A 26,556-nucleotide genomic window follows, 5' to 3' on the forward strand; every position below is an offset into this window, starting at 1 on the left:
CCACTACCCTTGCAACGGAGAGACTGCGATTGCCACTGGACAATGACAGGCTGTCCTGTTTGGAAGATTTGCTTCTCCATGTTGGTATTACCTTACACCAAGACCCCTGTAAATGAGTTTTTTTTTCTTTTCAACAGACACCGCTATGTCTGTTTAGCACTGTTGTAAATCTGGCTGTGTAAGCTACCTGCAGCAGGGAGCAGGTAGTTTATGCCGTCGTACAGAAGTCTTGCCAGTTCATCTTCCCAGACAGACATCTCTAACGCCCTGTGCACAACAGTTAACAAAGAGGAGGCACATGGTAGGAGTTCCTCAATTCAGGGTTAGTACCCCACTGAGCAGAATGACATCCAGAGACTTGTGAGGCAGTGTTCATTTGATACTGTGCTGGATTTGTGCACTCCATTTACTTCTTTCTGATCAAGAAATAAGGTGGTAAACTACTTTTAAGATGACTGATATTTAAAAATCCTTAATATTGACTTCAGCTATGCTGGTGGACTGCTTTCTTTGTGTATGTGATGCTGCTTCTCATTTCCAGATGTGCTTTTTCCTTGTCCAGACCTACTCCTCCTTTGATTTCATGGTTGGAAAACATGTTATTTATTCTCTCTCCTATCCTAGGAGAAGATGTTGAAGAAATAGCCTGCACTCAGAATGGCCAGATGTACCTGAACAGGGATATTTGGAAGCCCTCACCATGCCAAATTTGTGTCTGTGACAACGGAGCTATTCTTTGCGATGAAATCCAGTGTCAGGATGTGCTGGAGTGTGAGAACCCGCAGGTGCCCCCAGGAGAGTGCTGTCCTGTGTGTCCCCATACAACACGTGATTTTGACACCACCATTGGTAAGATTGCTTTCCAGTTTGCTTTTTTGAAAGGAGAGACAGCCGAAAGAACTAGGAACCTTGTGATATTGAAATTTCTCATAGTATTTCCACGGTGAAAGCTTAGATCTGAAAACAGTAGGTACTTGGCAGTTATCTTCTGTCTTTCTTTGCACGTGAGCTGGCTCCTCAAACAGTTTTCTGACTGTGAACCTGATATAAGCTCAAATGGCTTTATAACTAAAAGGTTGATCTGAATTCCATCTTGATATTTCAAGGACGTTGAATTCTGGCTTCTTTTTGTGGTTCATCTGGAATTGAAAGATAACTATATTAAGATAAGTATATATAATAAACATATTATGATAAAGATATATTTATTATATAAATATACATAGTAAAATAAATGCATGCTTTAATAAAATGCTCAATTTGAGGCCCCTCCAATAGATGAATAAATGTTAACATTATATGTAAACAGTAAAATGGAAACAGTATAAAGTGTTTCCCCAAAGTGGAAACATGGACATGTGATCCTTTTGTGAATCATAAGAATGAAAATTAGCATGAAATATTATTAACTCCCTATTTGCATACTTTCTGTTATATACCTTAAACATTGTGTGTTTTCCAGTCCATTTCTTCTTCCTGGAGAGACTTGAATGAAGCAATTCCCCCTCAATTTTGCTAAAAGAAAATCTCTTAACTTGCAATTAATGCTCATTAATACTGTGTATTTAATTATTTGAACTACATTCTATATCTAATAATATAACATAATAATAAGCAATGTCTTCAGAAGATATAATTGGTGTTGATTAGCTTAATATAGAACAAAGTAGTAATAAAGAGCATGTAGTAGGACCTTGTGTAATTGAGCAATGGAGCAAGTTGTGGCAAGCATTAACAAATCGATGGTGCATCCTGCTGTGTTTTAGAAGGCATTAGGCCAGTGCCAACAAGGTACACCCAGCAAATATAAAAGCAGTATGGATACATTCCATAATTCCTTACTGTTACTAAAGGTATTAATAAATATTAATAAAATATTCCTCTGAAGGATTTTTGTGGATATGAGTGTGGTTATATGGCTCTGAATGCAGGCACATGATATTGCAGGTGCTTTTCAAACAAGAAAAGGTCAAAAATCGCTCAGCTCTTATCTTTTGAAAAATACCATGTAATATGTTGTGGATCCATCAACATTGCTTGCATTGAAGTCAGTAATAAAGCTTCCTTTGACTTCACTGTCAATCATTAGGCCAACTCCTGTCAATTCCCCACAAGATATTCTGCTTTCCTAAAGTGCTTTTTCTTATTCTGTGTAATGAAAAAGGGTGAGAATCAGGGGACGTCACTGCAAACCATTCTGATTCCTCATGCCTGAACAAGGGAGTATGCATGTCCCTGGGAACTTCCCCAGCTCCCTGTAGGCAATACACCATCTTCTGTGCATCCAGGACCAGGGATGGCTGTAGCTGCAACACCTTCACTCAGCTCTTACTGTGTTCTGTCTCCCAGAGTAAAAACATTAATTTTCTCTCTTTTCTTCTTTTGTCCTTTTTAATAGGTAGAGGAAGAAAGGTAAGATTTCCTTTTTTTTTTTTTTTTTTGATATATTACAGCTGTTAAAAGAATCTCTTGCATCTCTTTGGAGCGCTTCACAGAAATGGAATACAAGCTCTGTTAAAAATACTTAATTCTTTCCTCTTGGTCTTCCTCAGTGGCTAGGGAGATTGCAGTCTACATGGAAAAAATGCTGGGACGCAGGCAAAAATCCTGGTTTTAATATAGAGAATTCCCTGTCTGAAGATCCCTGCTGTCTACATCAAAGGAATTCCAGTTTGAGTAGTTTGGTTGTTTCATCTCTAGCAGTGACACAAAATGAGGGAAGGGACTACTAGGTCATTAGAAACCAAACTATTAAAACTTGCAGCTTGTTTTTTGCTGAGACTTAGCTGCCCAGTGTGCAGTAGGTAGCACTGGGATGATGCATTCTTGTGCAGAGCCATGGTTCTGTGGGCAGCATCTCTCACAGTATGCAGTTAAACGAAAAGAAGATTTATTCTTACAAAGGAAATTAAAATACATTCTGATAAATGAGCTTCTAAGATAGTAAGCAGCTACAAGAAATAATTGAAATAATTTTTAGGTGATCAAATATATGCACTCACTAAAACTGAGTAGCTGTCTATGTAGAGGTAGTTTATGGAAATAAATGGACTGTAACCAGCTTATTATTACTTGATAAACAAGGCAGGAAATTTTTTATTTTTACAAAGTCCTCTTTTTTTCCCTAATAAAACAGTTACCACCAATAGATCTAAACCCAGTTATTTTATGTAACGTAATCATTGTCAAAACATTCAGCTGAAAGAAGAGTCAATTGGCAAATGCCATGTCCTTCACTCTGGAGCTATGGGATATCATTTTGTATTCTGTCCCTGTGCTGCAGATGGACATGCAGATTTTTTTATGTCCATAGATCTAATGATATGAATTTTAATTTAATACCTTGAAGAAATGGAATCTGAATGCTGCTCTGGGCTCTGCATTTCATATGAATCAGATCATCCAATAACAGAACTACAACGTGTTTTCTAGTACTTAAGTATCTCTTTTTTTTCTTTTTTTAGTCTGATTCTTCTTTCAGCCACTATATTATGCAATTAGAGGAAGTTCGTTAATTTATAGCCTTCATTTAATCAGTGTCCATAGTCATTAAAAGTAGTATAGATTAGCTATCGGAGATACTTTAATTTAATCTTAGTTGTATCGTTAGAGAAGTCTTAGCATTTTTCACAGTCATAGGGATGGTATTGGTGAAATTGGTACTGTTAATTGTACTTTCACTTGTTTTCTGCCATCTGATGTTTTTGTTGTCTTTCTCCTACAGGGACAAAAAGGAGAACCTGGAATAGTGCCACCTGTAAGTCCATTTTTTCTTCATTTATCAGCACACTCTAGAAGTGTACATTTTAGTACTTTAAAGAAGAATTGCAGTAATTAAGGAAATACAACAAAAATGTACAGCCTAGGAATGAAAGCAATGGAATGAATTATGCTGTTTCACATATGTAACATTAGAAATTCCTGTCAAATGCATTTTGGGAAAAAAATCTTATTGAGTTAAATCTGTCATGATCTTATTTTTATAGTTAGAATTCTGTGGCGGTATAATAGTTAATTACTATTTGGAAAGTGTAGAGACACGTGAGAAAACTGATTAAATAAATTGTCACTTTCTATCTTTATTATCCTTTCTAGCATGCAGACAAAAGAATCGATGAGACTAAATAATTGTAATTCATGTATTTATTTCACCTTTTTTAGAATAAAAATGATACTTCCAGGATTTTGCTCATATTGCTTATAAAAAGACTCCAAACTGGAAAGGAATAACCAGTGGAATTTATACACCAACCCACCCCCCCCCCACCTCCCCCCCCAAAAAAAAACCCCAAACCCTTACAACTAGCCTGATACTTTAATTTTCTCTCTTGCTTTCTACTTTTCAATAACTAATTTTCTGTAGGGAAGTGATGACAAATATAGCTATAATGTTATCTGTTAACTTTAATTTATATTGCGTTCTTTAGGTTTCAGGAATACGAGGCCGCCCAGGACCAGCCGTGAGTATTTTTTGATGTTCTGTTTGACGACAGCATTTTCCACTTTCTGCCATTTCTGGTTTTTATTGTGAAGATGATGTGAAGGAGGACTCTTCTATGCATGTAGTGGGTATTGGCTGCAAAGCTGCTGGATTTGAGGAGGCAAAAAGATTATGGGATTTTTTTATTCATCTCGGCTCAGCCCATGCCCTAAGTGAAGGGATGTGTGCTTGTAGCAGGTGTCTGTCTGAGGACCTTTGTGCAAGGTTGTTGCTGGGGAATGCTTTTCTAGCAGGGATCTAGCAGGAGTAGAAGGAGATATGGTATGCTCCCTGGCTACAGCTAAGCAGAGAGTAGTTCTGGACTAGCAGGAAGGGTGTCTCAAACCTGTACATTTCAGTATTAAGAGCCTCCAGCATTCAGAAAATGTTTGCTAAATTAACCTGTGGAGCACATGAGAGATGAAACTATTTTGTGGATCTCTGCATCCTGGTTTTACTCCCTTCAGGCAATGTACAATTGAGAAGAAATATTGAATAGTTGGTGATTGTAGCTGTTTTCTTTATGATGATGTGAAAAAAACCCCAAACCGCAAATTAATTTTCAAATAAGCATTGCATTTCATATTTTCAGAGCTTTATTAATTGTTAACCAGTTTAAAAGGTACTTAATACTTGTAATCTTTCTTTTAGGGACCTCCAGGCTCACAAGGACCACGAGGAGAACGAGGACCAAAGGGAAGACCTGTAAGTTACTAAACATCTCGGAAATCAAGTACTGGACTAACCTCAAAAGGTTAGATGGCTTTAAACTGTTTCCGTGTCTTCTAGAGTTACCAGAACTTTCCTCATATTTTCCAGGCACCAGGTAACAAGCAGAAAAACGTTTGTATTTCATCATTCCCTGGGTAGATTGAAACCTGAATGTTTTGAGATAATTGACAGAGGTTTAGCAGTGTTTCCACTAAAAGCCATACTTTCTCAACAACCTTTCCCAAAGTAGTGTCTAGGAGTTCGGCTTTCTTCAGGATTGAAAAAAAAACAAAACCAAGCTACCACCAAAGCTGGAACATTACATTTGCCTGTTCAAGAACTCGCTGACTTTTTGCTGGTTACTACTGTGCATCAGAAGCAGCACGAATTCTGCGGCTCAGAGTATTTCAGAAACAGCAAAGCTCAGGAAGTTAGCAGGAGTTAATATGTGACTACATATGTTGGTATGCTGGTGAATAATATAATCAAGATTGCTCAGTGGAAATAAAAACTTCATAAGGGAATTTCAGTGCCTGCATGTGGAGAACCACAGAAAGGCCAAAAGGGAGTGCTGAAAATACCAAAGACGACAGGTTTCTGTTAAAAAAGCTAGGTCAAAGAGCAGAAGCTGCTAAAAGCAGTTTTTAAAGAGTTGTATCATTGTAATTTCTATGTGGATATTTTCCTATCCCTCAGGAGAGAGCAAGGCAATACTGAGTTTAGGCATAGGCCTGAAACTGGCTCCTTTGTGCTGTTCCTCCAGTGCGTGCCTGTTGTCCGTAGATGGTAATGACACTTCTACAGCAGTGGAGTAAGCGTGTAGCCTCATTGAGGTGGATGCCAAGCCACTGCTGCTCTCTAGATCACCATAAGACATTTGTGTGATGAATGAGTATCAAGATGCTTAAAAGAATTCTGGGAGTAATTGTGAAATCTTGTGGTGCGCAGAGGGATCTTGACTGTGTTTATAGAGATGTCTGAAGTGCTTTCCTAATGTGCAGTATTATCAATGAGACCCTAAATAATTTCTGATTCTGTGCTATGCATCCCTTGTATATCTCTACAGTGGTGGCTGGAAGCACCTAAAATACTAAAAGACTGTAAATAGTTTTGAGTTCCGTTGGCACAGGTTATTATACTGCTTCCAAGGAATATCAAGGGGTTAGGAACAGGTCAGCTCCTTTGAAAATACGTCAAAGGTTCTGGTGAGCTGTGTCTGTGTCAGAGTGTAGGTCTGAGACCAAAGAGCACTTCTTTTAGATACAGAGTCACTGCTAATGCAGGATTTTTTATTTCTACTTATGGAAAAAAAAAATAGTTATCTCACACCTGCAGTTTATGTTATGAATATCTCTCTGCATATTGTTTGCAGTTGGTTTAAAATAGTTCATGGAGCAGGTAACCTTGTACAGACACCCTTTATAAAATTAATCTGGGCAAATACATTACTGACTGATGATATTACAAAACCACCAAGCACATTTCCAAGCCGTTTGTTTGTTCCTTTGGATTTTCTTTTTTTTTTTGTTCTTTAAACGGGCTCGTACTGCCTGGTGAGCAGAAGGAGCTCAATGTTGCTATAGATCTCTGCCTTTTACAAAAGCAAGACCCTTGGATGTAAAATGAATTCAGGAGTATTAGCATATTTTTTACTTCAAATTCTTTGTTAGTGTAACAATGAGAGAGAAACAGCTAGGGAATAGCATGTTTGCATTTGCAAAATGCGTCTAGGGAGGGGGAGTTTTGGAGGATGATAAAATTTTAGGTGTTTACAAACCATCTTTTGAAGACAGAAAATGAGCTTGAGCGTGCTCCGAAGCATTGATATGTTTTGTTTCAGTATGGCTTTACCCTCGATTGTAATTGCAGTATCAGTTCAAATACAGAGTAGTTTGAGCGTGTTCTACATTGATGTGCGTTTCCTTTCATTCCATTCCAGGCAAAGCCCGTCGTAGTTCCCTGAGCAGCCGCCCTGGGCCAGAGCGAGTAGATTGCGTGTTTAAACGGTGCCACCTCGTGGCCTCTCTGAGAATTTTTTTCCTTTGTCTTTTTTTTAAAAAAAACCTCACTGCCCTTGAGCTGGTGAAAGAAAATGAAAAGGCTTTTTTATATACATATAAATAGACAAATAATACAAAATAGATAAAAATATAATCAAGATTTTATTGAGAAAAGCCCAAACGTTGGTTATATACCGCTGGTTAGTTGCCACCTACAAATACGAACATGCTTTTCTGGGAATTTTGGGGTTTTGAGGTGGAGGCGTTGCAGTGTTGCTCTTGAAGCAGGTTAATTTTTGGTGACTAAAAAGTAGGTCCTTTTCTAAAAAGAAACCAAAAAAAGAGCTTTTTTGTTGAGGTGTCTTCGTTTGGATATTGAAAACCAGTAGTCATGGTATAGAAGCTTGCTTAATTCTTTATAGGCAACTGTGTGGTTTTTTCCTCTCATGCTTAGCTTTGTTTTCTTTTTATTATGAGAACAAACAAAAGAAGATAACTCATTTTTTCCCTCCAGTATGCGCTTTTAGGTTTGGCAGTGTGTACTTCTGTTTATAATAGAAATATTAAGTAATAAAATTTTTTACTACAACCATGCACTTCCATCCAACATGCACAAATCTTCTCATAACTTCTCAGTAATAACTTCACAGTAAATACTGCACATAACTTCTCAGTAAATTCGTGATATCCTATATTGTGTGCAGAGCCAAATAGTTTTTCAGGAATAGTATACTCTAGTATGGAATGATAGGAAGCCTGAGTATCTAAAAGAGCCTGTGATAAAAATTATTGCAGTTTACTTGTGTGTTGAATTCATGACTAATTTTTGTCAGTACCTCTGATCTGAAGGTAGGAAGAGGTCTTGAGGGATGTTGGTTGTTTGAAGATCTTTCTGTAGAAATACAGATTTATCACAATAGAGGCAGTTGTTTGCGAGTTACAATGATTTTAATGAATACCTTTGCACACTGATGGCATTTCTGATTTTTCTTTCTAGGGTCCTCGTGGTCCTCAAGGAATTGATGGTGAACCTGGTATCCCTGGCCAGCCTGGTGACCCTGGTCCTCCAGGGCATCCTACCCACCCAGGACCAGATGGACTAAGCAGGGTAAGTTTTACACTTGCCTCTTGCTTTAGCAGAAAGTGAAGTGAGTGTTGGGCCAGATCCAGATGATACAAAGAGTAACTTCTCTTTGCTTCAGTCAACGTGGGATGCTGTACCGACAGTTCCTGTCTCCCAGTCATGAGGGACAGCAGCTAGCGACAGTTCAAGTTTGCCAAAAATGGGGACAAGTTGAACATGAGAAGTCTTGGAAAGGATGCACCTTTCGCAATGGATTTTAGCATCTAGAAAAGCCAAGGTGCTCAAATCTAAAACCCTCCGTAGGGTTCCGTTACTTCCTCCTGACTTAAATCCAAGGAATCTGGGCAATAGTACAGGGAAACTGGGTTACCAGAGTAGGAATACAGAAAAGAAAAAAATAAGATGAATTATAAATAACAGAATAAGTAATGAGAGAAATCAAAATGTGCTTAAGTATACTTCTTGCTGGAATTCTTTAGACCAACGCCAAGAAGATTAAGTAAGGAATTGTTTGTGAAAAGCGGTGCTAACCAGCCATAGATACAGACAAGGTATTCTGCAAGACTTTTTCTCCCCCCTTCCCCCCAAATTCTTTGGAACACTAATTATGATTGATAATGAAATACATATTTGAATTGCTCAAGTATATTCAGTTACACATTTATTGCTGTTTGGGAGAGATCTGTTTTGATTTCTCACTCCATTGTTCCTGCAACGTTACTGAAAACTCTAGAGTTACACTGACGACAAGCTGAAATATGCATGTTAGGCCAACGGCTTGGAAGTTAGGGCAGCATTTCTTGACTTAACCACCTTTCCAAATAGTCCTGAATCCTGAATTCAGCCCAAGTAAATATCTTCAGCACAGAGGAGTCCCTTAGAATCACAGAAGCACCAGGATTGGTGTTAGATCACCATCCTTCATAGATTTCCACAGAAAATATGAAATAGGTACAGCCAGAAATCTAAGACATTTTTGGTTTGTATTCCTGTCTATCAAGTTAGGTAACCTCTAGCCTTGCAGAAAACGTTTCTGGGGACCAATCTGATGCAGAAAAAACTGTAAATCGTAGAAGACTTGAATGCACATTTGTGCTCTTGCTCCTTCTCAGCCACTGTAAGCTCTGGTCTGCCATGAGTAGGGATCTGGCTCTGAACGAAGCAAGATAAAACTGTTGATTTCAACTATGTGCTTGCAGAAGGAGGAGTGCACTAAAGGTTCTCCCTGCTCTAACTCATTTGTCTCTCTGAATTGGCATGAACAGCAGTGGCCTTCAACTTTGCTGGATAAGGGCAACATGCTTAAAAATTCTGATATTCAATCATAAAATCAGCTACATTTCCATTTACCTTAAGATATTTCTGAACTTGAAGCACAGTAAGTGAAAACAAAAGAGAGGCTTAGAAGACTTGAAGGAATATTGAAGGTGAAGTTAAGGTGTGATTTAAATTTGAAGGTGGTGAAAGAAATCTAATTAATTTCACAGGAGACTTTCCTCTTTTTAGGTCCTTTTCCCATTTGTTTAATATTAAAGTGGTGATAGAGTAAGAATAGCAAGCAGACAATGTGTTGCATTCAGCTGGTCTTTGAAGCCTTAAACCACCTCGAATTTACAGGAAAGACAACTTTCATTTTAGTGATTGAAACAAGAATTTAGTTGTCAGCACTGCAAAGCCAATGTAAATAATGAAGATGTCGTTACGTGGATTTTTTCCTTATGAACCATCAAAATGACTGACAACTAAAATCACCCATCTTATTTTTTTCAGCCATTTTCAGCTCAGATGGCAGGACTGGATGAGAAATCGGGACTTGGTAGTCAGATGGGACTGATGCCTGGTGCAGTGGTAAGACTAGATTAGCCCTGTACTGTAGGGTGGGGTGGAAGTGGAGTGCATATGGAAAAACCCGAAAGGGAATTCATCCTCTTCAACTTCCTATGCCTCTACAGCCTGAATGTACCGTGTATTCTAGTGCAGTTTAGCACAGTACCTGGAAAAAAAGGGAAAAAATATTCTTATGTTAAATGAAAATTTTTTTTCCCCACCTCTAGCCTTCTTGTTGTCTTCCTTCCTTCCTTCTGAAATATAGCTGCTGCTAACAGTAAGGTACAGGAAAAAAATACAACTCCTGATTGTCTCATGTCTTGAGTCAACGCAGAGTAACTGAAAAGTGTCAGTTTTAATGCAAAGCGGAATAAACAAATATGTAACTTTGAAGGCTTCTTTTCACATTGTGACATCAAAGACAGTTATTTTTGGTAGTAATTTAAAAATTATTTCTGAACCCAGCTCTTAAGTGAAAGCTGTGCTTTATTATTTTAAGACAGACATTCTATTTCTCCAGTGGGTCCAGTTTTATCATTGGCATCTCTCACTGTTTAGATATTCCCTTTACTTTTGGTGCACTGGGGACTTAATGGTAACACTGAAATTTTTTACCATCTGTGAAAGCGGTTTCAGCACACTAAGATGTCTCTGCTAGAACTCTTGGGGTGTTTTTTGAATATTATCTCTTTTTACTATGTGCAGTTATCACATTGTGATATCTTGAAAATACTGTTACCCTCTTTGCTGTTATTTTTAACATTCTTAAGGAAACCGTCCTTTAATGATTGTACTGTCCATGAGTTTGTCTGCCTGAATCTTATCCGTCCAAGTCCCTCCCACTAGTGACCTTCAAACTCAGTTTCAATACAATTTGAAAGGTTCTAAAGATAATCTGATGTTTTGCCTTTGGATTAACTTTTGTGGTGTTTTCTTCAAAGAACTTTCCTTTCTTATGAGTGTGTCTCTTGAGTGAATTTGCTGTGTGCATGTACAGGGATTTATTCCACAAGTCTGTCCCACTTTGTTGCCATTCATCGCTTTGCTTAATCCTTTCACTCAATTTGTCTTCAGACATTGCATCTCTTGTACTGCCTCTTCTTTTGTCATTCTCAAATGTGATTTGTTTTAATATTAATATATCTAGGTGTCTCTAAGGCCTTACACAAAGTCTACTAAAGTCAGTTGGCACTTATGTACTGTCTTTGGATTGGTCATTGTGTTCTGTGATATCCTTTTTTCCTTTCCTTGTAAACTGAGTGACTGACAGCTGAACCATTGTTTTTTGTTTAGTTTTTAATGTTGATTAGAATTTTTAAATGGCCTTTTACTAACTCTTTTACATTTGCTTTGTAAAAATTAGTAGAATTTAATTAATTGTGTATAGAAGACATAAATCTTAAGCCTCTCTCAAAATGCAAGTTACTGTCTACTATAGATATTTTTGTATTTCTAGAAGCAAGAGAATTACTTTTGGACAAGATTATGTTTACTTCATGTTATAAGTTACAATTAAGCATGAGATTTTTTCCTAAAAAATCCCATGAAACTTTTTAAGGAGAAATCTGAATTTTCTGTAACAAACCACAACCGTTTGGAAGCTGTTTTGACGGTTTGTATTATTCATGAAAATACATCCTTCCATTGCCGCTTCTGAGCTCACAGCTGACAGTGGCAACGTTAATTTGTTTTGTCAATGATTCCATTATGAGATTAATCTGAGTAATGAGATTCCCTTCAAGGGAAGACTATTCTCCCCAACTCTATTCTGTTACTACATTTTTTTCAGCGGAGCTGTGCAGGCAACCCGGTTATTCTGACTGATTCCGGAGACTATGAGGTTCCAGGAAGCAAGCAAGCCCACATTTTCAGCTGTTAATGTATTTACACTCCTGTGGCTTTTTGAGTTTGAAGATTTCCATTCTATGTGCTTTTGGGTTTTATAACATCAGTCTCCTGAGTAAAAACCTTTCTGAGGGTTTGACTGTAGAAATGTTGTCTTGGGGGTCACTATCAGGCCATTTTGCTGTCTTTGTAGGATGACTGTTACTTGGGGAAGGGTGTTTTCTGTGTGTAACAAGTTATGTTTTTGATAGGGTCCAGTGGGTCCAAGAGGTCCTCAAGGTCTCCAAGGAAAACAAGTAAGTACTTGAAAACAAGAAGAAGATAAGGGGCCAGAGATGAAGGCAAAGCACATAGTAACTGGTGTGTGTGTGCATCTCTGAGGCAATGTCCATCTTCAATGATGCATGGATGAATGCGTCTTCATCTAGAGGTGAATCTAAACATGCTGCTATGAAAAGCTCTGCTCCAGGTGTACTCTATACACAGAAATTAACTCAAGAACAACAGTTTATTAGACCTTTAACAGGGTCTTAACCCAACACACTTTTTTTTAAATGAGGGAACAGCAATGAAAATGGTGGCTATTCTGGTTTCAGTATTGGCATGGTGTTCAGTTTCCAGTGGGATTTGTGTATGGCGCTGGACTTACCTAAAGCTTGAGGGATTTTAGTATCCAGCTTTCACTCATTTTGAAATGTGAGCTGGTTCTCAATTAAAGTCCAGACTGTCTCATGGACTGCGATTTTGCTGATCATGGATTTTAATATATATTCTTATACTTTTACTTTTTGGAATTTGTAACTGTATTCATCTTTGGTTAATTTTAGGGTGGTGCTGGCCCCACAGGCCCACCTGGTGAACCTGGGGATCCGGGACCTATGGTAAGACCAATAAATGCAAATATTTCTACAATAAAATTGCAAACAATATATTATACCTCCTTACTTCAGAACAGAGTTTTTTTGTGTTGTCTCTGCCTAAGCTATTAAATAACTTCAGTCAAGAGTTGTGGTGTTCAAAGCATGTTGTCCTGAATCATTGAATTTTAATTGTTTTGAATGTGCATACTAATGATTATAGTATAAACAATCATTATTACTTTTCCAGCTCAGACCTGAGATGGTTAAGCACTGGTAAAACCACACCTGGCAGTGTAACTTACACAAAGGATGATGAGAATATTACTTTCTTGGAGGCGATAAAATGATTCAAAAGTAAAAGCAAGAGCCAGAGAGTTGAAACAACAGCAGCTGTGATTTTTAATGTATTTTTTTTTCTCCTAAAGAGTCCATCCTATATTTTTATATAACAACGCAGGTTTCTTAGGGGCAGGATGGCTGGAAAGAGCACCGCAATATAAAGCAAACATGCTTAGGCATAAAATCATCCTTTTTCTACATCTGTTTTTATAAAACCAGACTTTGAAACGGAGCAAATATACATTTTAGTGATGACTAAACTGACTTCCCAACAAATATATTTATTTCTTAGGGTCCAGTTGGTTCTCGTGGACCAGAGGGACCTCCAGGCAAACCTGGTGAAGACGTAAGTTTGTTATTCTTTGTATCTTGTTTTATTTAAAAAAAACCCAAACAAACATTGGCATCTTTGAGACAGTGAGTAATCAGCAGATGTGCCTGTTGTAACTACTCTTATCTATTTACTTTTCTGTGTAATTATACTCCTCATTAAGTGCAGTATCGTAACTATAAATCTTAGCAACCCTTTTCAAAACCCTCCTTTCTTTTCCTTATGTGTCACCATCATACCTAAGGTTTAAGCACTGGCTCTTTATTATTTCTTGCCTCAGCCAGTTCTTCAACTGAGATGTCTTTCTTGAAATCAAACATAATCATATACCACAGTTACGAGGGGGTAATTGGCAGCATCTTCTCTCTTTGGGATCACGTGATGAGTTAGAAGAACTGTAATGATAACATACACCTGGGTCTGGATGATAAAATTTTAGTATTTAATATTTTGTTTAAACTTCTTAATAATTTATTATATTCGTAACTGGTTTTATGACTATCCATGTGTGTACACATATTTGTAAAATTTATGTATTACACATATTGCATAAGTATATAGGTACTGCACAACAATATCCTAAGAATTTACCGGTAGACATATATTATTTGTTTGCAAAGCACCCTAAATCCATCTGAATTGTAATTAAAACTTGGAAATGGGTTGAAAACTACAGATGCCAGATATTTTAGCATAAAAATTACCATAGCTTGTGTAACAGCTATGTTCATGTTAAACTGTACAAACAGTTATAGGAATCTGTGGAAACAGTTAACTCTCAGTGCAGTGAAGCCAAATCTTGATACTGCTCTGAGAACATCCTCCATTTCCAATGTATGTATGGGTTTCTTTAATTGCATTTGTGAAGCGCTTTACCTTCTCTCTGTCCAGAAACTATTTTTCTCAAGTCTTTCATATTCCTGCAGCCCAGAGTCCTGGATGTATTTGAACTGATTGATGCACATAAAGGAATGTTTGATTGTGACTCTGGAAGACTTTGAATAATCTTCAAAATATGCCTATTTGGTTCTACCATATTTTCTTTCCTATTGCATCACACAGAAAATAGTCACCAACTTGGAATGAAATTATACACATTTTAGCACATTTGAACACAAGGAGAAGTAACAAGCTGCAATGCAGGCAACTTTAGATTGCTGTTCTTATCAAAAATTGAAGTAATTTGACACTCTTCATGGGGATGACAAAATGTTGCCTCATTAATTCACAGGAAAGGTACATTTCAGCACCATCTTGTGATGCTGAGATGCATTTTGGACTCAGTCTTCAGTTCCCGCCATTCTTTGTTAAATACCTTTTTTAAGTTAATGTGTCTAATGCATGTTGCTAGAAATGTGTGTAATTGATTATATGACTGAAATTGTTGCAGTAAAGAGAAGATGCTTAATACTGGTGTGAATGTCCTCATTTGTTTGAATGGAAGAATGGTAAGAGAAGTTACTTTTCACATTTGCTATTTTCATGTGTTCCTTTTTTTTCTTTCCTTAGGGTGAACCTGGTAGACCAGGACAATCTGGTGAGCCTGGATTTCCAGGATCTCCAGTAAGAGCATGATTATTTACATTTTAGCAAAATAATCATACTTATGTCATCACTATCTCTGTTAATAATGAGTGCAAAGCTCTGCCATTCAATTTCTGAAGTACTTGTGTTAGCTTACTCTGTTGATCCAGATCAGTGTGATAGCTCAGAATCAAACAGGTGATTCAGAGGTCCTCGAGTTAATCCTGAGAGTCGTTTCACAGGTGCACATTTCAACTGTTTCATGGATGAAACATGCATAAAACAGCCAATAGTACATGCAAGTTGCACTCCCATTTCCCAGTATTTCACATGGTCATTCACAATCGTGTACAGGAAGTGCTCAGAGACTATAAATGGTATCAGGTTGGGGTGGCATTGTGTTTACCTTTATAACAGTCTGAGGGCGGGGGAAGAGTGGATTGTATCATAGACGTATATAATTTATTTTTATATATCTTTTCAATATGTAAATGTGATTGAAGGGTTTCCAAATAATATGTACTTGTACTGCAGAGGGTACTTGTCATGGTTCACTCTAGAAATAAAACAAAACAGGTGTATCATTTTGGCCCATACTTAGAGTTCTACCTTCATTAGTCAAGTTGCTGTACCTGGAAGGGAGCTGTAGTGTGGCTGAAAAGGGGACAGATAAATCCCAGAACTGAAGCCACCTGATACACATCATCTCTTAAGCTGCCTCCTTTTCTTTTTAAGCGTCCAGTTCTTGTCTGGCAATTTTATTAGCAACTGGAGATATGATCTCTTGGAGAGAGAAATGATCTTTTAACAAAGCAGTGTTGTTTCCCAAGCTTTCCTCCTAAGTTTTATGGATCAAAGACAATGTTTCGTAAGCTGCTTGAGACAAATGTAGTCTGTAGGCTATTGTTCTGTTCAGATCAAGCTGTTTCGCTCAATAAAATAATCTTTTTGAAGACTTTCTAATGAAGGAAGAAGTACTGCAACTGCACCCACAGAAAAAAAATCTCATTAAGAGTTTGCTGCAGTTGCATAGAACTGTAGAGAACACCATTGAATACCCTGATAGTTTGTCAGAGAAGTGTGCCATGTCTTGGTCAATGACAGGGCTCATGGACTGCTACGGAGATACCCGATGACTGTTTTCCCTTGTACAGGATTTGCCTCCTTGCCTTGTGACTTGTCCCATGTGCATACTTCATCATTTGATTACCCAGGTTGTATAAGCTGATATACATATACCACTGAGTACAGACCAAATAAATCCTTTTTATGGGCTACGTTCAGTTTAAACAAGCATAATTTGTACAATTTCAAATTTAGGTGCAAGACCTTGTATGACAACAGAGATCATTCTTCACTGAGAAACTCATTGAGTATAAATAATTTCAAGCAATCTAATCTATTAATTTCAGAAATTTCATACCTTTATAAAGTTATTTTTCCTTTAGGAGTCTGCAAACTCTGGAGTAATTTCCCAGTGAGCTTTATCATCAAATATTGTCCATATAATTGACTATGGGAAGACAAAGACCTTTCTTATGTTCCTTGATGCTAACAGGGAAACAGCTTGTCTGTATGTGAAGTTCTCTAATTCTGAAATCTCGGATGTTCTTTCTTGCTCTTCTGAATATCAGTGTTGCTTCATGATGCTTCATTTTCTATAATACAGCTTTGTGATTTTTTTGCTATGCCAAAAGGTATGAACTGTAATCTTTTTGAGAACTTTGGTGCAGAGGGTACCATAAAGGAAGAAATTGCACATTTAAACAGTTTGCTGAATTGACGTTATCTGAGAGTATGAAGCTGTTACTGTGAACTCTATTATAAATTCATGTGACTAATATTCTAAGACGAGGCACCTAACTCCCTTCTGTTACTTAGTCTTTCCTGAAAGAGAATTTAGGAAACTAAATGCAAGGCAACTTTGGTTTAATTGCTAAATTTGTTTTGATAGCAGTTGTTTATCATGCTATTTGGCTGATATATTCTAAAAGAACATGTACAGTTTGCAGTTTAGTCTCAGTTTCTATTTCATTTTATATGTTAGCTCTGAGTTTCGATCTCTATTTAATTAAGATTTCTCCATGTTAAGCCTCAAAACTTGATCTACCACTGACTTTATTTCATTACTTCTGTTGGAATTTGAGGTTTGGTCGTATGTATATGTAAATGTAAAGCTTTTAATATAAGTGAAAATGTACATAATGTACTGTCTAACTTCATAGCATGTTAGGCTGTATCATCTGTGACCTGCTCAAATTCTATACCTCGCTATATTATGTCACCAAGGTGAAGGAGTGTTAGGAGTATTAGTATTAATGCTGCTACTCTCTTCCCTGTTAGCAGCATTATTGCTAGGTTTATCTCCAGAAGTGAGGATTTTATTTGTTTTTTTCTTTCCCTGCTTAGGGGCCTCGAGGCTTTCCTGGTGCTCCTGGTCTCCCAGGTCTCAAGGGTCACAGGGTAAGAGACAAGGATTTCCCTCTCCTTATAGATAATGTTTCCAGTCAGTTTCAGTATAAAGATGCTAAACTTTTTTTGTATTTAAGGTGAATTTGATTACACTATAGACCTGCCAATTGTAGCAGCATTACTGGCATTTGAGAGAAAGAGGGCCTTGCAGAAAATCAGCGCTATTCCCCTTTAAGTTGACCTCTGTATTACATTCTCTAGTGCTTTCTTCACTCTATTTTCAAATGTTCTGGGAATCTGGAAGGAGCTTGCATGAGCCCTGCCAAGCTTCAGGAGGCACAAACCTTGACAGTTCTCTTGCTTTGTTGGCAAGTCTTGCATTAGGGTGGGGAACTTGAGAGGTGGATATGTTTGCAACATGGAGTGATTACAAATTACCAAGTTTTCTGGCCAGAATTTTACTTCAGGGAGGAATAAATAGGTTTCCTATGGCTCAGAGCCTCCTCTTTGTTGTTTCAGGATTTTTTTTTAAACGTTCTTGTTTTAAAAAGGAAGCCAAATCCAAGGAAATGTACCTAGTACAAATGGTTTCCATTTAGGAAATGTTTAAAAGCTTCGTTCCATCTGGGTTTTTTTCTCTATTTTTTTACCTTCTTACTCCTGCCATCTCAAATCTATTCTTAACACTTTAGTATCGAGATGTTTTAACAATAATAGTAGGAGTGCTTTCTGTGTGTGCATATATAAATGTAATTTCTCTGTATTTTTATAACTTACAGGGTTTGAAAGGACTTGACGGTCCAAAAGGTGAAATTGGAGCAGCTGGAGCAAAGGTATTTTCATGACCCAAAGAACTAAATGCTTAAGCATGTTTTCTATAATGCCAAAATAAAGAAAGATAGTAGATCTTTTGAACACAGCTTTTTGTACCCTCTCCTGTCAGTGCTACTTGTGTGGAGTGGAGGGGCTGTGTGGAGTTGTCCATTTTTACTATGTGTTTGATCCATATAAACTGCTATACAGTGACATGTCTGGGCTTTATACAGGAAGAGAGTTCGATCGTGCCAGTCACAATTTCAGCTGGGGCTCAGTTTTAGGCCTGTAAGATGTCACTGGGTGAATTCACTGTGGTCCATCTGTGACACGTATGTAATACTGAAGACAGCAAATTTTGTTAACAAAGAGCCCATGCACAGCTTGCACTTTTCCACTTGGCCAGTTTGTGGTTCTTGATGGCTTTATGTGACCAAGTTGAGAGAATTAAAACAGTTTTCTAACTTTTTTTAATGTGATAAAATAAAATAAAGCAATGTATAACTAAAACCTGACTCTCCTCTTTCAGATCACCATGCTAGAGATTGGTTTAAAAGAAACAGTTATTGGAGAGGAGAGAGAATATATTTTGTCGAACTAACTATTTTTCACCTAAGAATTTTATTCTCTTAGAATTTTTGACCCTCACTGGTACTGTAGCACCCTTACTACTTCAGCTCAAAGCGGTAGTAACACAGGATAGCCAGCTGGAGTCAGTCCTTTCAAGATGGGTTAAAAGTTATTTTAAAAGAGCATAGAACACTTTTTTTCAGGCTTTTTCTCATTGATCAGTGCTGATGCTGAAGCATTTTTGGCCTGGTGTAGGCAGTAATCACCGGTGGGACAAAACTATTCCTTTATATTAAAAACATAGTAAATGAAGTTAATCTTTCAAAATCTGAATTTAAATGTGAAATCAGTAGTTAAGGAGAGTTTGTGTAAGAAAAGAATTCTCTTCTGAGATTGCCTGCTACTTTCTGTGGAGGTGACAACAGCAGACAACTTGGTAGAAATAGCGCAGAAGGTGATGTGGGCAGTTAGAACAGGTAGGAGTTAAATCTGCTTTACTGAGAATAAGTAAATATGACATTTCCCATCAGCATGAGGAACAGTGCCCTTGACATGTGTGAAGTGCACAGGTGACTGTGCAAATCTGCCTCTTAGGTCTAATATAAGCATGGAAGACAGGGATGAAACATGTAACTCCATTTTCCTCTAACCCGTTTCCTCTAATTGTGTCGTTTCATTTCCATTTCTAGGGAGAATCCGGACCAACAGGTGCCATGGGTGCAACAGGTCCTCTAGTAAGTGTCATGTGCATTGAATATAACAGAAATGACTTTAATGTTGGATAGGCAATTGCCAATAGGAATTTTAAGGTTTTGATGTCTATACTTGATGTCATGAAGCTGAACTTTCTGTTAATTAAGGTTTTATTTTCTGTTATGCTAACAGTAAATTTGGTCTGCTGTAAGCTGTTATTCTCAATTCACAGACATAGATAATAACGATAAATCAGAAGGCTCAACAGAAACTTGAATGTAGGTTTTGTGATTGTTTACCTACTCAGGTAAGTGTAGGGTGACTAAATATTTTTTTTTTTTACATGTCGATGTTTCATATGGAGTGATTTCAACATGAGAAAAACTGGTTTAGGTTGTTCTGAGATAGAAGTGGAATAATTTAGGTCAGAAATGCACTAGCTAAGAAAACCATGGACAGAGGATCTTGGAGGTTACGGTGAGGATAAGCATGCGGGACATGGAAGTGAAATGGAGAAACGTTTTCTCAGAGTAGTTTTCATTCAGATGTGTTTTTGGACAACTGAATGCTTGTGAGCAGTGTAACATGCCCGAAATCAACTCTCAGCAGTGCTTCTGGAAGTAAAGCACTTCTCTGATAATCAGATAATGACATTGCTCTGCAAAGCACTGTAATTGTGTTAAACAGAATGTAATATCCCTGAATTGGAACCTAGTTTGTGAATGAGACATAGTAAATGAGATTGCATTATTGACCCTGGTGAGTATATACAGAATTTATTCTAATGTGTTTAAAACTGAAAATACTGTTGAAACAGGAAAAGAGAAATTACAGTTATTAAATTTCCACTAGGCAAGCGTATGAGGCTGCAAGGATTTATGTAAGCTGCCACTTCTTTCCTGCTGTAGGACAAGATAAGCTACACCTGCAGGAGGAAAAAAAATAACTTGATTCTGTAACTGTTGTTCACATCATGTGTCCTTATCATGCTAGTAGTCTCAGTGAACCTAATCATGTTCTTGTTAAAAGCAAATAAAGAAGACTGAGCAGAAAATTGCTGAAGAGCAACACAGTGCAAAACTTATTTGAAGCAAAGGAAAAGTCAAGTATGTTGAAAAAAGAGAAGTAAAAAGCAAAGAAAAGGAAAAAAAAAAGGGGGTGGTGTGTGTTCTCTCCACTATGGGGGGAGGGGGGATCAAGTGAACTATGTTTCCCCCTTTTTATTATTTTGCCATGATAAGCTCCTAAATAATGCACTTTTTGTCCTCTCTTCAAGGGACCTAGGGGAATGCCAGGAGAAAGAGGTCGAATTGGACCACAGGGTGCCCCTGTAAGTAGGATCTTCTTTCTCTCTCCTTGTAATTCTTCCCTTGTTTTATTTAAATTTACATCCCTGAGCCTGAAAGTGTTTTTTCATGTGACTGCTAGTCACTTCTGTGGTGAGTTCTGCTGTAGCTTAAGAAAGTTAGGGCTGAGCCAAAGGTTGTGGGGTGAGACCCTTACTATAAATTTCAAAAGTCAAAAACAGTTTTAAAAGGAGAATCTTAGCTGTACGGTAATTTCTCATGTCAGAGCTGTCCATGAGGTCAAATACTCTCACAACACTTTTTTCTGTGATACAAAAACGTCATCATTGTATCTGTGAAATTTCTCATGAAAGGCTATTTTCACCAAAAATTACTGAACTAGAAATTATATGTATTGATTTTGTCTGGAAAAAGTTTAAAATGAAAGTTTGGACTTTGAATTTAGATTAAGTCTTGTAATTTAATTCCAGGTAATAAAGCTGTCTTCTTAAAAAATACTTTGATTTTCACCAAAAAGAGGGATTAGCCTTGACATGAGATCACATTTGAGTAGAAATTTCTTTCTGTTGCTTTATGCCCAGTGTCAAGTATTGCCTTTTCTGGCATTTCTCCTCATGACTTTTATGGTCTCTGTTTATGTTATATGCTCCATACAATGACACTGTCAAAATATTAGCCTCTCTGAAAATAGAGAAAGCCATTAACTTGAAGGGGAGTATAGTTTCTTCAGAAGTTTTCCATGCCAGTGTTTAGAGAGCTGTGCAGTGCAGCCTTTCTTTGGTTGCTTTAGTATGTAGGGCTGTTATCACAAATGCTATCAATAAATAAATTAAAAAATTAGAGGTCTTATAAATATTCTAGCTTGTCTATTCTCATATCTAGGGTGGACGTGGCCAGCATGGTATGCCTGGGAAGCCAGGGCCAATGGTAAGTTTCTCTCTTACCTATTTTTTTCACCTTATATTTCCCACTTGCCTTTTGACACTACCAAAAGAAGCACAAAAAATTGTTGGCAGTTGGTGATAACAGTTAAGTGCACCTGGAATTATCTGTAAGTGATTCCTAGTTCTACTCATTTAGCTTTAGTGCTGTCCTCTGAGAAACGATACTCTCTAGTTTGCTTCATCTAAAGGTTTTAATTTGCAGAGGAGTAGTAGACTATAGCATCTTCCCTGGAGGGGTGATGCTTTGCTGCTTTTATGAAATGGAGTCCATATTGTAGTGAGGTAAGTGTCTTAAAGATATGCCCTGTAACATAAACCAGTTTATAATTGCATATTATCTTCATTCACATACAAAGCTGGCAAATGAGATTTTACCCATTCTCAGTAGGAAGAAATGCCACTCACTGGTAACAGAACTTGCTACCTGCTATTGATCCATTAGAAAATGTGTAAAAGATAGCCTTTTAGTTATGGACAGTCATGCGGTGACGTGAAGAACCAGAAGCCTATGTGTGAGTGTCTGCCAAACTGAGAAGGCCCGGTATGCATGACTCTGGAAGTTCTCACACGATTGCAACAGGGATGAAGATGTCTTTGACGGTTTAAACTGTGGATGTCGGTGTATCAAAGGATGATGATTTCAGTCCTACAATCCAATCTCACAGTCCATTTGCAAAATGCATTTGAGTGAATTCACGAGTTTTAGGAAGCCAGTAGGATTATTCACGTCCATACAGTTAATTATGTGTTGCTTTTGCAAACGAAAGCTTATGATGATTTTGTACTATTTGTGCAAGGCCAGCTTCCACTTTAAAAATGAGGTATTCTTTTTTGTTTGCTTATTCTGAAGGCATTACTTCTAGGATGTGGTTGACAGTTTCTGCCCATTGATGTAGCCAAACTGAACCTTTCAACTTCAAAAAAACCCCAAAACCCAAAAATCCAGACCAAAACCAACAAGCCAAATCACAACCCCAAAACCATCACACCAAAAAAACCCCCTCAAAACCCCAAAACACACCTGCCTGCAATTAAAATTTCATTCTATTTATACTCTTTATTTAATAGTGATGTAAGTCCTGAGAAAAATTCATTTACCTGTGTCATCTTAATGAACAGACTGTTTTATTAAAAACTTCATTAAGAAATAATTAACTCTAATAGAAGCGCAAAAAATGATGTAACTATCTGAAAACTGCAAAACTCAATTATTTAGTGTATCATGAAAGAAAGGTAACATGTTAGAAGACACTTTCAAACAATGAAAAGATTTTTCAGTATTGAAAACAAATTATAAAGTTAAAAAAAGCTGGATCCTGAGCTATGAAATTCTACATGAAGCTTGAATTTTTTCTTTGGCATAAAATATGAGCTTAGCTTCATTGGGCATGATAATTGGTTGTCTACCATTTTTGGTAAAATCCCATGTAATATCATAAGGGAGATACTGGTACTTAATGCATATGTTTTTCATATTGGAGGAAGTGTTAATGAAATGCATTGTTAGTTATTTGGGTCAGTGCAGTGGTACACTCTAATTCTGGAATTCTTCCTGCAACAAGAGAGAGATTTGGCAGACATGTATTTGTAATCCAATCAACTGGGACATAGGTTTTCAAAAATACACTTAGTGTGCTGTTACATCAGTCCTGTCGAAATCCAGTGCAAGGTCATGGCAGAAACAGTGTCTGTAATTAATGCTCAGTGGAACAGATTGTTCTTATTAAGTTTGTCAGCAGAGCTTTATTGCATGGAACATTTTTTCACAGTATGCATCATATTTTACAAAAAGACAGAAAATCAGGAAAAGATAAAGAGGAATCATCTAGGAACAGCATTGTAGTGAATATTTATAACCACTGTGTGCCGCCATCCAGAGAGTTTATAATACGGTGGAAAGATCTTCTGTTGAATGTCTTCTTCAGCACAAGAGTCATTATGAAAATGGGAACAGTTTACAAATTTTCTCTAAAGCCCTTAACTGGAAGCCTTTCTGTTTAGCAGAACAATGTTTGCGTTATACCATACAGGCATATTCAAGTGTATACACTTGAAGTTTGCTTTCTAGTGAGTTTGGGCAATCTGCTGTGTAATGCAGCTCCAGCTGTTTGCATCCTTGCCCAAACTTCATGTCTTCACAGCCACATGAGGTGTGCCTACACTCGGCAGTGCAATGCATCAAGAATTTGGCTGTAGAACCAGAAATAGCATAGCCACATCAATCCTACAGTCTGCTCAAGCAGTCAGCCCTTCTTAGATACAGCATCAGCTATCTCAAGATATAATGCTACTTGGCAAGAGCTGTGGAGGGTTTGGGAGCTGAAGATGTAGCTCCGCACAGCATTGCTTTGTGGTGTGGCATAGCCCAGCCTTTGCTCCACTTACTTTTCCAGAAATACCTGCCTATCTCTGAACAAGCAGCCAAGCAGTAAACTGTCTCTGCTGTACGTCTGTCTATACAGCCTTGAAAATTTGATACAAAATCTTTGTTTTAAAGCTTGCAAATGAATTTGGCTGTGAATTTGGGCATCTCGGTGGGGCAGAAGAGTAGGAAGCACGGCATGTAATTGCTTAGCCTTTAATTATATTTTCACTTGTCAGGTTGCTTACCTCAAAAATCTTGTCTAGCAACCCAGTTGTTTCAATATAGATGTGGCTTGTATTTCTCTTTTTTCTACATTACTATTTTATGTTTAGAAGAATCGAAACTTTCCTTTGCTACATTCTGTAGGACAAATTGTGATCACTTAACAAATATCTGATCTTTTCATTACCATACTGCAATAACATAGATATAAAAAGAGAATATAATATTTTGTTAAAAGCTTAGATTGATAACCAATTGTTATAATAATTGTCAACTGCATACATTGCAATTTGTGCAACAGCTGAATCAAGAGTTGTAACTTTGCTGGTCAGTAAATATGTTATTAAAATACTACACCACAATTCCATAAAATGTATGAGTATCACTTAGAAAAACAGTATTTATAGATATTTTGAGTTTGTTATGAACAAATGTTTTATGACTGAAAAATACATTTAATCCCAGAACCATACTTACCCAGTGATTAGATACCAATCCGTGTGATCTAAACTGCAGAATTACAGCTTTGTGTCTGTCTTTTATAGGGCCCACTTGGCATAACTGGTTCTCCAGGTTTTCCAGGTGCTCCTGGTGTAAAGGTAAAAAATAAAATAAAAATATCTTTTTAATATGTCTAACAACACAGAATTTAAAAATGTATACTAGACTACACAGGGTTCAGACTGACAGCTATACAGGTCCCTAAGAGTTGCTGTGAAATCAATCTTAGTCAAGACCTTGAGACAAAAGATAGAAATCAGAAGCCAAATGAAGCAACTGTAATTCACCACAGCTAGGGCACTTTCTTTGCTTTCGCTTTTGCCTGAGCTCAGGGCTGGTTATGAGATGACTGTCATGCTGCGCCTCAGGAATCTTGTCCAGTATATTCAAAGAATAACAAGATGCATTATTACAAGTTAAGTTGCAAGGACTGGTCTAAGACTGAAAGCAATACCTCCTAGTGCTGAAACTTCCAGTTTTGGCCGAGAACAGTTTTTGAGATGGCCTAGACTGGTAAGGCAAATGCCTGAACCCCACATGTACCACAGTTCATCACAATAGAGCAAATTTTTTTGTGGCTCTGTGTGACTGGGCTGAAATGGAAAACTTTCATTCCCACTGTCTTTGTGGGACTTTCCTCTCTTGTTTTTCAAGAAAGTGCTCAATTTTTTTTTTTTTCCCTAGCCTTGAGAATATGTCTGCAAAGATAGAAAAGACAACTCGTATAGCTTTCTTATACTTTTTATACTTGCCTTCCACCCAGTTGCTCCTCTTTGTTCCTTTAGACTCCTAAAATATGATAGGAAAAAATTATACAAGGAGAAACTCTCAATTAGTCAAGTAGCCAAGTTCAGCAGATGTTTTGTGTTGTTGGGAAGCTGACAAAATTCACAGAACAGTTTTTTGGAAACAGATCTTAATAAGAGTATTAACATAATGTATACAATTAAATGACGGGCCTTTTCGTGCATGTCATAAAATGTTTTGGTATGGCTAAGCACTACTTAATAACTAAATAAATATTTGGAGAGCTGTCACATGATGAATCAATGAAAGCTTTTGAAAAGGAGGAGCTGCCTTCAAGTTTGATCATCAGATGACGATTGGGATAGCTGCTTTGAACTCATAAAAGCTAAGCAGACTATACAATGAAGATATGGACTTCAGTTAAGAAGACATGCTATTAACAGCCATCAATTTCAAAAGGCCAATTCCCTATATACTGTTAAAATTCAAAGGAGATGCCAGGAGGAATTTTTTTTAAAGGAGCATCCAGTCCAATCTTATAGGGATTTTATATTAGTGCTGCAACAGTGAGTTAATCTGTACTGTGCAAAAAAAAAACCACGGATGTGGTACCATTTCTCAATCTTAAGCCTTAGCTGTTAATGAAGGTAAAGTTGTCAACTTACAGGTACATACTGGGATTTGAGAGATGTCTGTCTAAAATATTTGATCTGATTTGGCTCACTGGATATAGTGCTGCTTCTCTGTAGAAGGTTTTCTTTTATACATTAAGCAAAATTTCTGTTTGTACTTTTAAAGTTTACATTCATATAGAAGTAGTAGAAGCAGAATTAGGTAAGCAAAGATATATTTTAAGAATAATAAACTACTTCAAAACCTGAATTGTTTTTCTCTTATAAACTCAGTATTCCTCCTTACTTACTTTGTAGTGCTACTTTTTAGAGCAAAATAATCTCCAGTTGTTTTCTCATGTGAAATCTT

General features: G+C 37.2%; 1 protein-coding gene across 1 annotated transcript in view; it reads left to right on the forward strand.

Moving 5' to 3' along the window:
• The first annotated feature begins 210 nt into the window (after nt 1-210).
• The window catches only part of COL5A2 (collagen, type V, alpha 2), a 54,108-nt gene continuing 27,762 nt past the window's right edge, over nt 211-26,556 (forward strand). Inside the window, exons 1-18 of the mRNA XM_009695093.1 lie at nt 211-301; nt 625-849; nt 2,399-2,412; nt 3,725-3,757; nt 4,428-4,460; nt 5,132-5,185; nt 8,189-8,299; nt 10,046-10,123; nt 12,199-12,243; nt 12,775-12,828; nt 13,439-13,492; nt 14,987-15,040; nt 17,411-17,464; nt 18,193-18,246; nt 19,486-19,530; nt 20,766-20,819; nt 21,679-21,723; nt 24,873-24,926. Of these exons, the coding sequence (XP_009693395.1) occupies nt 211-301; nt 625-849; nt 2,399-2,412; nt 3,725-3,757; nt 4,428-4,460; nt 5,132-5,185; nt 8,189-8,299; nt 10,046-10,123; nt 12,199-12,243; nt 12,775-12,828; nt 13,439-13,492; nt 14,987-15,040; nt 17,411-17,464; nt 18,193-18,246; nt 19,486-19,530; nt 20,766-20,819; nt 21,679-21,723; nt 24,873-24,926 (1,152 nt within the window). The remainder of the gene's footprint in view (nt 302-624; nt 850-2,398; nt 2,413-3,724; nt 3,758-4,427; nt 4,461-5,131; nt 5,186-8,188; nt 8,300-10,045; nt 10,124-12,198; nt 12,244-12,774; nt 12,829-13,438; nt 13,493-14,986; nt 15,041-17,410; nt 17,465-18,192; nt 18,247-19,485; nt 19,531-20,765; nt 20,820-21,678; nt 21,724-24,872; nt 24,927-26,556) is intronic.

Source organism: Cariama cristata, unplaced genomic scaffold, assembly GCF_000690535.1.
Source record: "Cariama cristata isolate BGI_N322 unplaced genomic scaffold, ASM69053v1 scaffold9852, whole genome shotgun sequence".
NCBI classification, from domain to species: Eukaryota; Metazoa; Chordata; class Aves; order Cariamiformes; family Cariamidae; genus Cariama; species Cariama cristata.